This window comes from Prionailurus viverrinus, chromosome D4 (assembly GCF_022837055.1).
Source record: "Prionailurus viverrinus isolate Anna chromosome D4, UM_Priviv_1.0, whole genome shotgun sequence".
In the NCBI taxonomy this organism is placed as follows: domain Eukaryota; kingdom Metazoa; phylum Chordata; class Mammalia; order Carnivora; family Felidae; genus Prionailurus; species Prionailurus viverrinus.
In genome coordinates, this window is record NC_062573.1 from 83,315,118 (window position 1) to 83,330,078 (window position 14,961).

The window sequence follows — 14,961 nt, forward strand, 5'->3', positions numbered from 1 at the left end:
AGACAGCAGAGGGTAGTTAGACCTGGGTTTGAAAGATCTTTTTATGGCGGTGGGGACAGCCTGTTGGAGCTGGGTGATGGAGGAAGCGGGGAGATTGGGACAGAGGCTCTTAACTGGGCAAGCGATGATGTCATCCTGAGTTCGGATGACGGCACTGGGGACAGAGGACAGTAGGCAGGAGGCATCCGGGAGGTAAAAGCAACCGGACATGGCCATGGGGTGGATGTACAGGGAGAGGGAAGGGTCAAGGGCGGGGCCGGGTTTGTGTCTCGTGGGGCTCCATGGACGGTGGGTGACGGAGGGAAATTAGGAAAAAGATTAGGAAAAAGATCAGGTTTCAGGCAGGGTTCAGGGTGCAGCAGGGCGTGTAGATCAGGCGCTCAAGTTCGGGGGCACCAGGCTGGCTCATTCGGTTAAGCATCCGATTCTTGATCTCGGCTCAGGTCATGACCTCATGGTTCATGGGATCGAGCCTGGCATCGGGCTCTGTGCATGGAGCTTGCTTGGGATTCTCTCTCTCTGTCTCTCTGTCTCTCTCTTTCCCTCTGCCCCCCACCCCCACCCCGCCTGCTCGCTTGCTCTCGGTCTCTCAAAATAAATAGACGTTAAAAAAAAAAGGAGTTCAAGTTTGGATAACTTGAGTTTGAGGCGCCCCTGGGGCAGCCAAGTAGAGACGCCAAACATGGGTCTGGAGGTGAGGGCGAGGGTTCAGTTTGCAGATGGACGTCAGCGGAGGCCATGGGCTCGGGGGAGACCGTGGCCAGCCTAACGGCCAAGTGCAGAACAAGGAGAAACATCTAAAGAAGCAGCATTGGAGCTGGGGGTCCTCGGTGTCAGGGAGCCGAGGGGAGGTGCGTGGTCTCAGGAAGGAGTGGTCTAGGACCGCGTGCTGCAGAGGGGCCGAGCGAGAGACAGAGACCTCCTTGGTTTTCGTACTCGGGGGTCCCAGCTGACCTTGCCCAGAGTGTTTGTGTGGCTCGAGGTGGGGGGTGGGTCTTGAAGCCGGGCTGGCCAGGAGGGTGGGGAAATGCAGCCGTCCGTCCCTGCTTGGACTTCTGCGTTGCCGGCTACTGGTAGAGCACATGAACACAATTCACAGTTGTACAAGAATACAATTCGCGCGGCGATTTCCCAGCTGGCGTGGAAATGAGCAAGTGAGGACCACCCACCCACCCCCTGCACTGATCTGCCTGTATTCCCGCAAAAGCCCAGCAGGCAGAGGCCGTGAACAGAGCCCCCCACTTTTCACATCCGTGCAGGGATGTTTGCTATACTCTGACACCCCAGATCCCCCCCTTTTTTTTTTGGTCTGATCTAGCAGTTCCTGGTACTCAAAAAGCATTACTTGGAAAAGACAAAACCGGTAAATTGATTTCATCAACATGAGAAAGCACTGTTTATGAAAAGGCACTGTTAAAAACCACTAAAAGACAAACTGGAGGTTGGGGGAAAACGTTACCTGTATCTTTACTAGAACGAGCTTCTATCCAGAACACGTAAAGAACTGTTAAAACTCAAAACTAATGAGATCTATAACCCAGTTAGGTGATGAGCAAAAGATTGAAACAGACATTTCACATGAGAAGGTATACAAATGGCCAACAGGCTGATACCCCAGGAGCCCTTTGCCTCAAAGCCTTCACACTGGCCCGCCACTGCACCTAAGTGTTTTCCTTCAGACACCTGCATGGCCCCCCACTCACGGTCTTGCAGGGGGGCCCGGTTGCTTCCTGCTGCTCTCGCTGGCACACCACGCGCGTTTCCTCCTCCTCTTTCCCGCTGCCTGTCCTGAGGACAGCATGGCTGTATTCCTTCTGGGAGGTGTGGCCGTCAGCCTCCTGGTTGGACACACCCCCACGCGGTTTCCCCCTACAACGAAGAGGGCGGCCCATGACACCAATGCTGCGGACATGTCCGAGTGACTTCTGAGACTTAGAAGACGCTACAGCTGCCACCTGGCTCTTACTCTGGGGGTGTAAGACAGCTGACCAGCTGCCACCCTGGGAGGGTGCTCAGGGAGCCCCGCAGAGATCCACGTGGCAAGGGATGGGGACCCCACCCACACGCAGCGCTAACTTGCCAGGCGCGTGAGCAAGCTGCCTTGGGAACACCTCTGGTCTCAGGGAATCCATCAGACGATGCAGCACTGACCGACCCTGACCCAGACCTGAATTCTTGACCCGTAGAAACCAGTGAAACCATAAAGGCTTACTGTATCCGGCTGTTAGGGTCGGGGGGTGATTAGTCATGCAGCAACCAATAACTAGTACAGGTTGGAGGGAACAATTTGGCTTGGGATCTAAGCCATGTTCTGCTGCTTAGAGAGCACACATTTTGACTCCCCCCCCCCCCCCCATTTATAAAGGTAGACTTATTGCATTTATTCCTGTAGGTGCTGAACCTGTAGAGAGGGCAGCAAGGAGGGAGCGAGGGGGGGGTAGATGAGGCGGGAGCAGGCCAGAGTTATAGGTAGGGGAACTTTGGAGACAGAAATGCTGGGAAGATAATTTTTACAAACCTTGAAGAAATCATATGTGACATAACCCACATTTCTGACTCCACCCAAGGAACTGTCAGCAAAAATACACGTTGCTGTTTTAAACTCTCAGGTCAGGTGTGTGGGGCGCCTAGGCATGTGAACATTGCACGCAGGTGAGGGGCTGAAACGTGATCAGGTCATTTCCCCAAAGTTCACACTGAAAGTCAGGGCGGGGCTGCTGACCCACCGGGTACTTCTGGAACTACAGCCTCCAGCCTACCCAGCAGAAAGAAAGCAGGAAACGGAGATCCCCCCAACAGGACAAAGCTTTGCTATGGACTCGTCTTTGAGGGCCAGGCTCACAGGACCCTTCTCCGCCTTCCCTGGGTGGTTCCCACCAGATCCACAACGGAAGGGTCTGGAACTAAGTGCTTCAGGACCAACTCTTAAAGCCTTATTTACTCTTAAAGCATCCTTGAGCCCCCCCCCCCCCCCCCACCAGGGGAAGAAAAGTGAGGAAAAGCCCACAGATAAAGACCTGGCCGTCCTCAAACAGCATTTGGGAGAGCTGTCTGCAGCTCAGACAGACGGACAGACAGCTCCGGCTGCCTGCACCAGCCGGCAGCCCCTGGCCAGGCACGGGCACAGCCCCTCCAACGTGCATGAGGAAAGAGAAGCGTGTGGGCTATTACTGCGAGCAGATTCGGCAGAGACAGTGCGAGGGAGGGAGGCCTAAATCATTTTACCAGGGGCAGCGCGCCGCTGGGGCGGGCTCGGCCATGTTGTGAGCAGATCACAGCAAGAGAACTTTTATTTCCTGCCATGTGTGAGGCGGTGAGCGGGCGATTCCGGGGGTGGGGCGGGAGTAGGGGGCAAGCTCAGCCGCCTGGGGCTCTGGCACCCGAGGCCGGGGCTCTCCCTAATTCACCCCAACCAGCAGGAAATGGCGCTTGAGCAAAAAACGCCAAACACACTGCTCGATAATCAGTTAAAAGATAAATCTCACAAAACAAACAACCGAGACGCTGGCTGGCGGTTCCAAATCCTTTCTCCAAGAGAGCAAAAACAAAGAAAATTCCTAAGTTACAAACAGGAGGGTCAGGCTTTCCAATTCCAGACCTTGCTTGGCATGTGTTAGGCAAAACCAAGAATAAGCAAGAAAATATGCTATTTGAATTGCATTCAAAATGTCTTTTACAAGTGAAGCAAATTACTTCTGCATGTTCTGGGGCTCTGCAGAGAACAAATAGTGTTCTGCCTTTAATGGGTAAAATTACACAATTTGCTTTTAACAGTAAACCAAAAGCCACGGTGGCTTCAGATAGCATCGCGCTGCCTCTACGCAGCTCTACCGCCTCCGGGTTTCTGAGCGTTTTGGAGAGACGCGGTCGTCCCCACCGCGCAGCGGGAGGCGCCGGCGGGGACGCGGCCTGGCCCGTTCCTTTCCTGGAACGTGTCGCTTCTGCATGCACTCGCTCTCTTCCTCCCGCACGGCTGGTTTCTGGGACCGGGTGGCTGTCGTATCTGCCCCGGTGGGCCTGGCGGGGAGCAGTGTGGTCCCGAGTTACTGATTTGTGACCAGGCCCCCGGGGGCCCCGCCCCCTGAAGCTAGATGCCAGCTGCCCGGGGCGCCTCTGCGGCGACGGCTGCCGCGGCCCAGGCCGGCGGGGCGCCCCCGGGGCGCACCTTGGCGTCCGAGCGTCCCGAAGTCGCGCGCGGGAGGCCAGCCCCGGGACGGAGCGGCGGCCCCTGGTGCCGGCCCCCCGCTTCCCGCGCGCCCCGCCCGTCGCGGGCGCGTCCCTCCGGCAGGGGGCGCCGGCGCCGGCCCTGCTCTGCCCATCGGGGCGGGCGAGCCGGGGACCCTGCCTCCTGCGCGCCCGCGGTCCGCCCCCCGCGCTCGTCCCGGCGGCCGGCGGGACGCCCAGCCCGCGCCCCGGAGGCTCGCAGCCAGCCCGCGCCGCGCCGGGAGCCGAGAGGCGCACTCGGGCCGGGACGTGAGAAAGACGAGGAGTTCCTCGAAAGGGACCGACTCGCGCCGCGCCCGGGAGGAAGGGCAGCGGACGCGCGGCCCACAGGGCTGGTGGCGCCCGGCCCCCCCGCGCCCCGCCGGCCCCCCGCGCCCCGGCCCCCTCTGCCCGCGGCATGGCCCGGGGCTCCGCGCTGCCGCCACTGTGCGCCCCAGCCGTCTGGGTGGCCGCCGTGCTCCTGCTCTGCGTGCCCCGGACCTCAGGTAGGACTCGCCGCCCCGCGCCCGCCCCGGCGCGTCCCCTCGGTGCTCCCGGGTCTGTGCCTCCGAGCCTGTGCCGCCCCGGGCCGCCCTCCCGAGCCAGGGGCGCCGCCTAGGGTCCCTCCGCGCCCGGCCCGCCTCGGCCCCGCGCCCCGCCGCCGGGGGCTGCTTCCAGGGAGGCGCGCTCAGGGGACGGCTAAGTGTTTCCAGAGGCCGGGCGCGCGGGCAGGCGGTGCCGGCGGGGAAGCCCCCGGCCGGGGGTCTGCGAGGGTCGTGAGTGTGAATGCGGCCCGGGCCTGGGTCCGCAGACCTGTCTCTGGTTCTCAGGATCTCGTCTCGGACCTGGCCCTCCCGGGTTTCCCCTGCAGGGCTCCCCGGCCCCCGAGCCCCCCAAGCGGGGCCGGCGCCGCGATCGGGCGGGGCCCGGGGGAGGGGGCTCCCGACCCCGCCGCCCGGTCGAAGAGGACTTTGGCTTCCCTTTTGTTGGCCCCGAAACCCCCCTCCTCGGCTCCCGGGAGGTAGCCGAGTGGCGTTTCCTGCTTGGGGTCGGGGGTCGCCGGGAGGCCTTTCGGCTGCTGGGGCGGCGCCCCGAGACCCGGGACCAGGCACGCGGCTGGAGGGTCGGGCCCAGGTTCCTGGTGGCGTTTTCCTGGAGGGGCACACGTTGCCCCCGGAGGGGTGGGGGTGGGGGGCGCTGCGCGGGCTTGTCTGCGCGGGCCCCGGGGCGCGTAGGAACTGCCGCGGTGCGGAGGGAGCCGGGGGGCACCCCCCCGGGGAGCCCAGGGAGGCGGCGCTCGCCCACGCCGTCCGGAGCCCCCGGCACCTCCGGCCTGCGCGCGGCGGCCGAATTCCGGGCACCCTGCCGGGGTGGGGGAGGGCGGCGGTGCCTCCTGGCGGGAGGCTTGGAGGCCGAGGAGGTTCGCTTCCAGCCCCAGAAATGTGTGAGCCGCTCCCTTACTCGTAAGAGGGATTCGGAGTCGCCCGCCTCTTCTTGCACCGTTCACCACTCCGCGTATTCCTGCGGGCAGGTGAGAGCTAAGGGACTGTCGCGCAAGGGGGCTCAGCTCTTCCCCCGTCTTGCTTGCTGCCAGCTGCCCGCTCCGGGGACCTGCCTGCAGAACCGGCAATGCTGGGCAGCCTTTCTGGGGGTCGTCTGGGTTTAAGCAGATGCTGATTACGTCAGACATTTCTGGTTACTGGATTTGGGCAGGGGGTTTGCATTCCGTCGCTGTCCCTCAAAGCATACACCGCCCCGGGTGCACGGTGCGGTGGTGAGTAAAGTATATTCGAAGTCGGTCTGGGCGATTCGCACAACATCCCTGTGGATTTCTGCAGCCCTCCTCCCCGCAGGAGTCCCCCTCCCCTTTAAGAGTCGGGCGACCCGTTTGCTGCGCTGTTGGGAGGGGGGCGGGAGGGGCTTAAAGCCGAGCCTGGACGCGCGGTGGCGCAGCGCTGGCGCGGTGGGCGCGCGGGGGTCACTTGTCCTGCACGACTCCGCTGGGCCGACCTGCGGCTGCGGCCTGTGCGGAGGGTGGGGTGGGGTGGCGTGGGAGCTGGGAGCTTCGAGGGAGGGTGACCCGTCTGTTGCTCAGATCGGCTCTTGGAACGACAACAGGAAAGTCGCTCGCGTTTTTTTAGCGCAGTAGTTTACACATTGCTGTCCTTTCCAGTCGACTTTCAGACCGTCTCTGAGGAAGAAAGCAGTCCTGTGTCATTCTGCTTAACTTTTGAACCCTGTGGGGAGGTAACTTTCATCTTCCAGGGAACTAGTAATCTCTGTACAGGGAGGGAGTAGGAAAGCTGTTCCTCCCCCTCCTTCTCCTTCTGGGATTCAAATATGACCATTCGTACTCCAAATATGAATGCACTTTAGTGATTACAGGGGATTTGGGTGTTTGGAGTCTTTTCTGCTATGAAGAGGAATCCTTGTAATTTGGGTGTATTTTATACACAAATCATGTTACTATGGAAAAACTTGGAAAGGTTATTGTGGGAGGATTTATAAGTTCTTCGTCTGCGTTTTTCTAGAAGGCTCTGTTTCCTAAGGAGACAAACACCTGATGGACTGTGTGCCCCGCCTAGGTAGGCTCGACTGGGAGGGACAGTTTGGGGGCTCTCCTTTCACCCATTTTGATAGTGCAGCGTTGATTTCTGGCCTCGGATCCCTGGAGAGATGGGAATCCCTGGAGAGATGGTCGTAATAAATGATAGCAGTCCGTTTGGAAGTAAGCAAGTGAACACATCTTGAGTAAGAAGACTTGGGAAAAAGAAAAGTTTTCCTGTATATAGTAAGGCAACATGTTTTTCTTATTATGGCTGAGTACTGAGCAAAGACGCACACATTTGAAATGTTTCGATATTGAATAGTGAGTTTAACCCTGGTGTCTGCTAAATCCTGAAGGCTACCCGGGCTACCCTGAGACCCGCGACACCACCGATCCTGAGGGGCGTCCCGCTGTAAGCTGTTGTCCTGAAGTGTTCCCAGAAATGGCGTTGGGTGCCCACGGGGGCTCCAGTCCACGAGGCTGAACTTTCAATTAGTAAAGTAAGTCACAGTTGGAAAACGGACCAGAATTTTGCGCTTAGTGTTTTGGGTTCAAAAACAAAAACCAAAAAACAAACAACCCCCCCCCCCCCCCAGGGTTTAAAAACGTGCTTACTGGGATAGTTTTGGGGGACAGTGATTTGCAGATTGAGGAGGCAGTGTGAAAAACCTTTCTGTCTTTATTGTTAACCCTTTTTCCCGTTGTCGGTCAAAGCACAGCCTTCCTTGGTGTTTGTATGTTACTCTCCTCTGATGGAGTGATTTGCAGTGAATTACTCGCTTCCCGTTGAAGGGTTAGTCTTGGTTTAACCTCAGACGTTTAAGCCTGGCAGAGCCTGGGTTTGACACGACTTTTTCCTTCGGAATCTTTTCCGGAGCCATCAGTGGGATAGAAATGTGGTGGGGCCACAGGCCTTCTGACAGGTAGGGAAGATGAATCCTCTGCGGGGGGGATTTCTGAGGCCAGTTATCAGCTGGAGAGGTGGCTGGTCTTTCAAATGCATTCCTGGGGAGGGCAGGAGGTGGGAAGTTATTATCATTGAAATGGCAGCTGGGTGTGAAGGGCTTGGTTTCCCTGATCTGCAGAAGCCTGGCCAGTCTGATGAAGCACAGGAAATTTGTATACTCTGTATCTCGTTTCCCTGGGAGAGTGCTAATTCTGTAATTCCAAGTTGGAGTCCAGGGAAAGAACGGGGCTGGCCTGCGAGTGTACTCCCCACCCAGGGTTTATAACCATCTTCTGAAGCTTTCGTTGATGTCAGAGGCCTTTTGGTGTTTATTTGGCCCATTCCCTGGGAACCTGAAAGCAGATCCCAAGGTGTCCGCCCCGCCCCCTCCCCTGCCATGCGGTCACCATGTGGCAAAGGGCCGGGAAGGGAAGCTTCCAGTTTCCCCTGCTGTGCCCTACAGGGGGCAGGGGGGGCTTCTTCAGGGCTGTGACTCCATTCTGGTAAAGAAGGCTGTCATTAAGATACTTCCTTCTTGGGGGACCCTGTGGTGACTGCCCGGTGACCTCCGTGAATGTCATGCACGAAAGCTTTCAAAGCAAAGGGGGGCTTTGCTTTACGGAGGAACGTTGCTGGGTGAGTCTGGATTTTGCGTGGCCAGTAGCAATTTCACGAGAGGTCGATCGGGGTCAAAAGGACGGTTGTCGAAAACATCGCTTTGCGGCGACCCTTTGGGTGCTTTGGTTCTGTGCTGCTTGCTGCAGGGAGTTTGATGTGTAGGGAGGGCTTCCTGAGTTTGCAAGTGAAAATCCTGCAGCCACGGGCGCTCTTGCCGCTTAATCAGGGCCACAACCAGCGGGGGTTCGGTACCGGCCTCTTTCCAGTCTGTATGTATTTGCTTTTGTGGGGGAGCTCGCCAGGTTGGAAAGATGGTCATAAATCATATCTGGGGTGGCATCTGTTTCAAAATCCTATGAACGGGGTGGCCAAGGAAGTGTCGAACAATGCTGGGAATTTTCTGAAAGCTTCCAAAATTAGGGAATTGTGTTGGTGTGTGGTTTGCCCCAGTTTGGGAATCTCTCTCTCTCTCTCTCTTTTTTTGAGTTCTATCTGGGAAAGAACCCCCCCCCCCAAAAAAAAATCAAAAGCCAAAGGGAAGGAAATAATTACAGAAAAATTTAGCCTAATTAGGCTAAGTGGCTTGTCCTCCAGAAAGTCTCAGGTTCCAGTGGGAGCTGGTGTGTGTGTCTTTAATTGTCGGAGTAAGCCCCGGGAGGTACTCTGTCACTTTTGAGATGTTATCTGGGGAGAATGTGGCGGCTTCTTCAAGTCCTGGGGGAGTGGGGGAGGGTTTTCCCCGGGTCCCCAGAGCTCCCAGCCTCCTGGTTTCCATGGCCCCCGCGCCCTCCTGGACGGCTGGGTGGGGCACCGCGGTTAAGTATAGGAAACCCTCACCACAGACGGGAGCTGTGCGGGACAGGAGCCACGGGGTCCGTCCACGGGGTCCGTGGAGCTGTTGCGGTGACAGTGAAGCGAAAGACTCCGATCCTCACCGCACTGGCTGCATTTCCCGGGCGGCGCCCACAGGACATTTTCATCACCGCGGGAAGCTGTGTCGGCCACCGCCCAAGGGGCTGCCCGTCCCTCCTCTTTGTCCGGGGGCTGTGTGGTTGTCACGTGCTCCAGGAGCACGTGGGAGAGCCCAGAGCAAGGAGGGGCTTCCCCCACGTTTGCTTACGTTTTGCTTGTTGGCCGTGGGGGGTCGGAAGGGCAGACCGGGACTGGATGGGCCCTGCTCTGTGCCGTCCTGCCCCGAGGGCGCCCAGCGGGTGGGTGAGGACCAAGGCAGGGAGCCTCCCAGGGCACCAGCTAGACAGAATTACGTGAGCGCGTGTGTGCACCGTGCACCCGTGTGTGTGTGTGTTGGGGAGGGGTGGCGCCGCAGTTTCCATGCCACGAAGAGCACAGAGGACGGGGGGGGGGGGGGGGGGGGGGGGCGGCGGCGACGACTGTTCAATCAGGCCGAGTGTGGGATCGATCTTGCAGTGGGAGATCTCGAAGAGGAGAAGAGAAACGCGTGTCGCCTGGAGGAGCGAGCGTGCACGGTGCAGATTCCCCTGCGCACGGCGGAAGGGCCGAGGATGCCTTCCCGCCTACCTGGTCGCCCCCACCCCTTGCACCATGCCTGGCACACTGGGAGGTGCAGAAGCGGTCTCCCACAGGGAGGGCCACTTGTAGGGGGCAGGACGAGGGGGGGGGGGAACTCAGAGTCCAGACTGACCGAATCGGCGAGATTTGGCAAAGGGACCCCCCGAAGGGAGCAGAAGACGTGTGGTCACCCCCAAAGGAGGGCAGCCCTGGCGGAGGTCTCTCTTACCCCAGATCCCATGGCAGCCCTGGGGGGCCGGTCCTGTGCTCGCAGCAGGAGGGAGCAGCCGGAGTGCCGTCCACGCAGCAGGGGAAATCACACGGGGTCAAGCGTGAGGGTCTCCGCTCACAGATGTGTTCAGGACGTGGGGGGGTGAGTGGGACAAGGGGTGGGATGCTGCAGCCGGGTCTTAGGGGTAATTTGGCAGCCGCTGGGGGGGTTGAGGGGGTTGTGTTTGCACCCAAGAAAGGAGGTGCATGAAAACTCGAGGGGTTAGGGGCGCCTGGGTGGCTCAGTCGGTGAAGCGTCCGACTTCGGCTCAGGTCAGGACCCTCCCGGTTCGTGGGTTCGAGCCCCGCGTCAGGCTCTGTGCTGACAGCTCGGAGCCTGGAGCCTGCTTCGGGTTCTGTGTCTCTCTCTCTCTGCCTCTCCCCTGTTCCAGCATGCTCGCTTTCTCTCTCAAAAATAAATAAACTTAAGGAAAAAAACTCGAGGTGCTTGGCGTTGGAGCCTTTGGGAGACTTCCAGGAAAGGGTCTTTCTCTGGTCCTTTTCTCTGGGTAAGGAGCTTCCTGGGGGGAAACTGAGGCAGAAGAAAAGTCCAGTCGTCCCTTAGGGGTCTGGAGGAGGGTTGCACTCAGCATTTTGGCTCCGGGCAGACAACGGGCATCGGACAGGAGAATGAGTGGGATTTGGGCTACGGCGAGGAGGAGTTCGGTGTGGACGCTCGAGCTCCATCTGGAACGTGAGCAGCCCACGGATGGGTGGCCTGAGGGGCGTGAGGAGGGAGAAGGGGCTGCAGGCTGGAGAAAGCTTTCGGGCACAGCCCCCAGGTCACACGTGGTGCGGAATCGACCCCGTAGCCCTCCCACGGGATGCTGTGCTGTGTTTTCTCGGACAGCAGACTCCTGCAGAACACTTGGGAATGACCGTTGGAAATGGGGGGTTTTCTTCTACATACTGAAATGACCCCCGGTCACCATATCATAGTCTGGGTGTAACATTGGATACGACTCCAGAGCAGTGTGCAACGGGGAAAAATTGAGCACGATAAGTCTACAGGAGGAGCCGGTGACAAGTGGGGGGGGGGTGCTCTGTGTAATGAGCTTGTGGGGTACAGGCTCTGGCTAGTTGTACATCTGCTTGGTTTTACAAACAAACAAACAAACAACCAAAAAGGACCCAGGCTCCAAGCTGTCAGCACAGAGCCCGACGCAGGGCTTGAACTCCTGAACCGCAAGATCACGACCTAAGCCGAAGTTGGACACTGAGCCACCCAGGCGGCCAAGATCTTTTTTTTTTTTTTTTTTTTTGATTAATATAAAATAAGCAGAAAGTAGAGCCTTTTAACCACTCATAATGGTGTAGTTTGGTGGCAGGAAGCACATTCACGCTGTTGTGCCCCCATCCCCACCGTCCATCTCCAGAACTTTTCCTCTCCCCAAACTGAAACGGTCCCCATTAAACACTGACTCCTGACTCCCCCTTCTTCCAGCCCCCGGCGCCCACCATTACACTTTCTGTCTCTCTGAAGATCACTACTGTAGGGACCTCAAGTAAATGGGATTATACGCTCTGTCTTTTTGTAACGGGTTTCTTTCACTTTGTGTAGGGCTTTCAAAGTGCATTCACATTGTAGCATCATGTTTCAGTACCTCATGTCTTTTTAAGGCTGAATAATTTTTTGAAAATCCCATAGTTGTTTTTAGTTGTTGAGACAGAGAGAGAGAGAGAGAGAAAGGGAGAGGGCTTGCATGAGTGGGGGAGGGACAGAGAAAGAGGGAGAGAGAATCCCGAGCGGGCTCTGCACCGCCAGCGAGGAGCTCGACATGGGGTTCGATCCAACGACCCTGAGATCGTGACCTGAGCCAAAACCAAGAGTCAGATGGCCAACCAACTGAGCCACCCTGGGCACCCTGGGGCACCCTGGACATCTTGACAAGTCTTTGAATCCACAAACAAGGGATGTCTTTCCATTTAGTTAGATCTTCTTTAATTTCTCTCAGTAATGTTTTGTAGTTTTCAGTGAACAAGTCTTTTTTTTTTAAAGAGTTTATTTTTAAGTAGTTTATTTTTAAGTGGGGCTCGAACTCGCAACCCCAAAATGAAGAATCCCACACTCCACTGACTGAGCCAACCAGGTGCCCCTCAGTGTACAACTCTTTTACCCACTTGGTTAGGTATGTTTCCAAGTATTTTATTCGTTTTGATGCTGTGGTGCATGGAAATATTTTCTTAATTTCCTTTTCAGATTGTTGTTAGTTACTGTGTAGAAATGCAACCGATTTTTGCCTGTTAATTTTGTGTCCTGTGAGTTTGCTGAATTCATTTCGTTGCTCAAGTAGATTTTTTCTGGATCTGTAAGCAAAGTCATGCCATTTGTGAACAGAGATAAGTTTACTTCTTTCCAATTTTGGATGCCTTTTATTTCTTTTTTTTTTTGTTTTTGCTTAATTGCTTGATCTAGAACTTCCAATACTGTGTTTAATAGAAGTGGTGAAATCAGACACTCTTGTTTTGTTCCCGATCTTAGAGCAAAAGTTTTCTGTTTTTCACTATTCAGTATGATATTAGGATTTTTATGTATTTTCATCATGACCTGAACCAAAACCAAGAGTCTGATGCTCAACTGACTGAGCCGCCCAGGAGCCCCCACAGTAGTTTCTTTCTCTTCCTAGTTTATTCCCATATATTTTTGTGTAGTTTTGACTTTGGAACATGTAAATGTACTAATGTTCAAGAAATAAAACTAAATCACTAAAGATGGCAGGAAACTAAAACTGAATGTAACCAAGTAAATAAACCCAAGTATATTGGAAATGAACAACGTAACTACACTAATAAGGAGCCGGGAGACCTAGATCAGGTGACTGTGGTCCCAGTACTCTATGTATCCTCCGTGTAGATTAAAAACAGACAAAACAAATGGAAACAAATCTTGCATTCTTAGGTTCATTTTTCACAGTGAGATCTAATCTAAAACTGTGAACTGCGTATGAAATCAGACATCCTTGTACGAAGTGTGTTGATAGTGTTGTAGGCAAGGTTCCTACTGTGGAAGGAGGGGCAGGCAAATAAGGAAGGGAGGGAGGGAGGGAGGGAGACAAGGAAGAACCCAGAGGGGTTGGATTGGAATTGGAGAAACTGGTATAAGTCACGATTTCCTGTATTCACAGACACAACAACCCTCCCCCACGACACACACACAAAATAGTAAGTGTTAAGATTATGAAATCCTAAAACATGTATTTTTCTATCGGTAATAGTTATGTCCTGGCACCTCATTAGCAATGAGCACTCTTCTTGTGCGGGTCTTGGTTGCTAGATTCTGTTGCGCATTGAAGGAACTAGGAATACTTTGGAGAAATGACTGATTCCAGTGGGGCCAGGATGGGAAGAAATACAAGAGAAGCCGGGAGCGCGGAGCGAGTTCTCGAGATACAAAGTAAGCAATCAGACATAATGGGGACATAGGAAGCATGCAGGTGCCAACTCGAAGGAGTACAGGTGGTCAAATCTGGAGCAAAGTTAAGCCTCAAACTGAAGGTGGATGTTCCATGGAACAAAATAGCAATCTGTGATTCAACGCCGATGGTAAGTAAATAAGCAACTGAATACGAGTGTTAGGGCCCCGGGGCCTCCTGACAGGGGAGCACAAACAAGGTGACTTAGAAGATGGAGATGTCCATAGAAAATGAAGAGGTCAAGGTCAGCAGCCCGGCCTCCCTCGGGAGTCTCTGAAGGAGGATCCTGTTTTGTCTCTTCTAGCTCCTGGTGGCTCCCGGGGTCCCTTGTCTCGTGGCCCCATCAGCTTGCTCTTTTTTCCACTTTCACGTGGCCACCTTTCCTTTGTGACTGTGTGTGTCCCTTCCTCTTCCTGTGAGGACACCTGTCGTTGGGTTTAGGCCTGCTTTAAGTCCAGGATGATTTTGTCTCGGGATCTGGCACTTGTTACTTCTGCAAAGACTGCTTCTCGATAGGGTCACATTTGAAGTTCTAGGAGGATATGAATTTTGGGGACACTATTTAACCCACTGTGTTACATAAATAAATGGAAGGGATGGGGGAAGAGAGGGCACTTCCTTACAGCAAAATGCCAACTCATACGTGTGCGGTGAGTAGGAAGAATCACTCTTGGCCACAGTAATTGTGGAGATGGGTTTGGCCAAGAGTCCTCAATGAGTGCTGAATCTAGTTAAAAGAGGCCATGCGTGGGGCGCCTGGGTGGCTCAGGCCATTAAGCGTCCGACTCAGGCTCAGGTCACGATCTCGCGGTTCGTGGGTTCGAGCCCCGCGTCGGGCTCTGTGCTGACAGCTCGGAGCCTGGAGCCCGCTTCGGGTTCTGTGTCTCCCTCTCTCTCCGCCCCTCCTCCTCCCATAAAATAAATGAACATTTAAGAAAACGTTTTAAAAAAGAAGCCATGCTTCGTGGGGAGCAGGAAATGTTCGTGGGGAAAAGTTATTTCCCCCCAGAGCCCTCACTTGCAAGGGGACAGTTAGTGACAAGACCAGAGACATGGGATGTCACCCCGACTGGGTGATCAAGGCTCACGCCACCAGGGCGGGCAGAGAGACATCACCCTTCTGCGAAGGGCATCCCTGGGGTTGCATCTGAGCTCGGGGTTGCAAAAGCTGAGTGTGATGGTGATGCAAACCAGCAAGCCCAGCTGGAGGGGCACTTTATGAAAGACTTGGCTTTGCGTAGAAAAGGTCAGTGTTGTGAAGGACGAAAACGGCTGCGTGACGGGTCCAGCTTGAAGGAGACTCCAGGAAGGGACAGCGAATGCAGAGTGTGTGAGTCCATAGGGGCCGTGCTGCAGCAAAAACACGCCGACGTGGCTGTCGTTGGAATGTGGGGTAAGTTATTCAAAAGTGTCGTCAAAGTTCACTTTCCTGA

At 55.7% G+C, this 14,961-nt stretch overlaps 1 protein-coding gene across 3 annotated transcripts in view; it reads left to right on the top strand.

Annotated features, from left to right (window-relative positions):
* The first annotated feature begins 4,389 nt into the window (after window positions 1-4,389).
* The window catches only part of ROR2 (receptor tyrosine kinase like orphan receptor 2), a 196,011-nt gene continuing 185,439 nt past the window's right edge, over window positions 4,390-14,961 (top strand). For 2 of the 3 annotated variants that reach the window (XR_007146557.1, XM_047831488.1), the window contains exon 1: window positions 4,390-4,709. Coding sequence is in view for 1 of the 3 variants with exons in the window: in XM_047831488.1 (XP_047687444.1) it covers window positions 4,622-4,709 (88 nt within the window). In the remaining 2 variants the exon portion in view is untranslated. Of the gene's footprint in view, window positions 4,710-5,679; window positions 5,735-14,961 lie in introns of those variants that run through there. The other variant, XM_047831489.1, reaches the window with a different exon arrangement.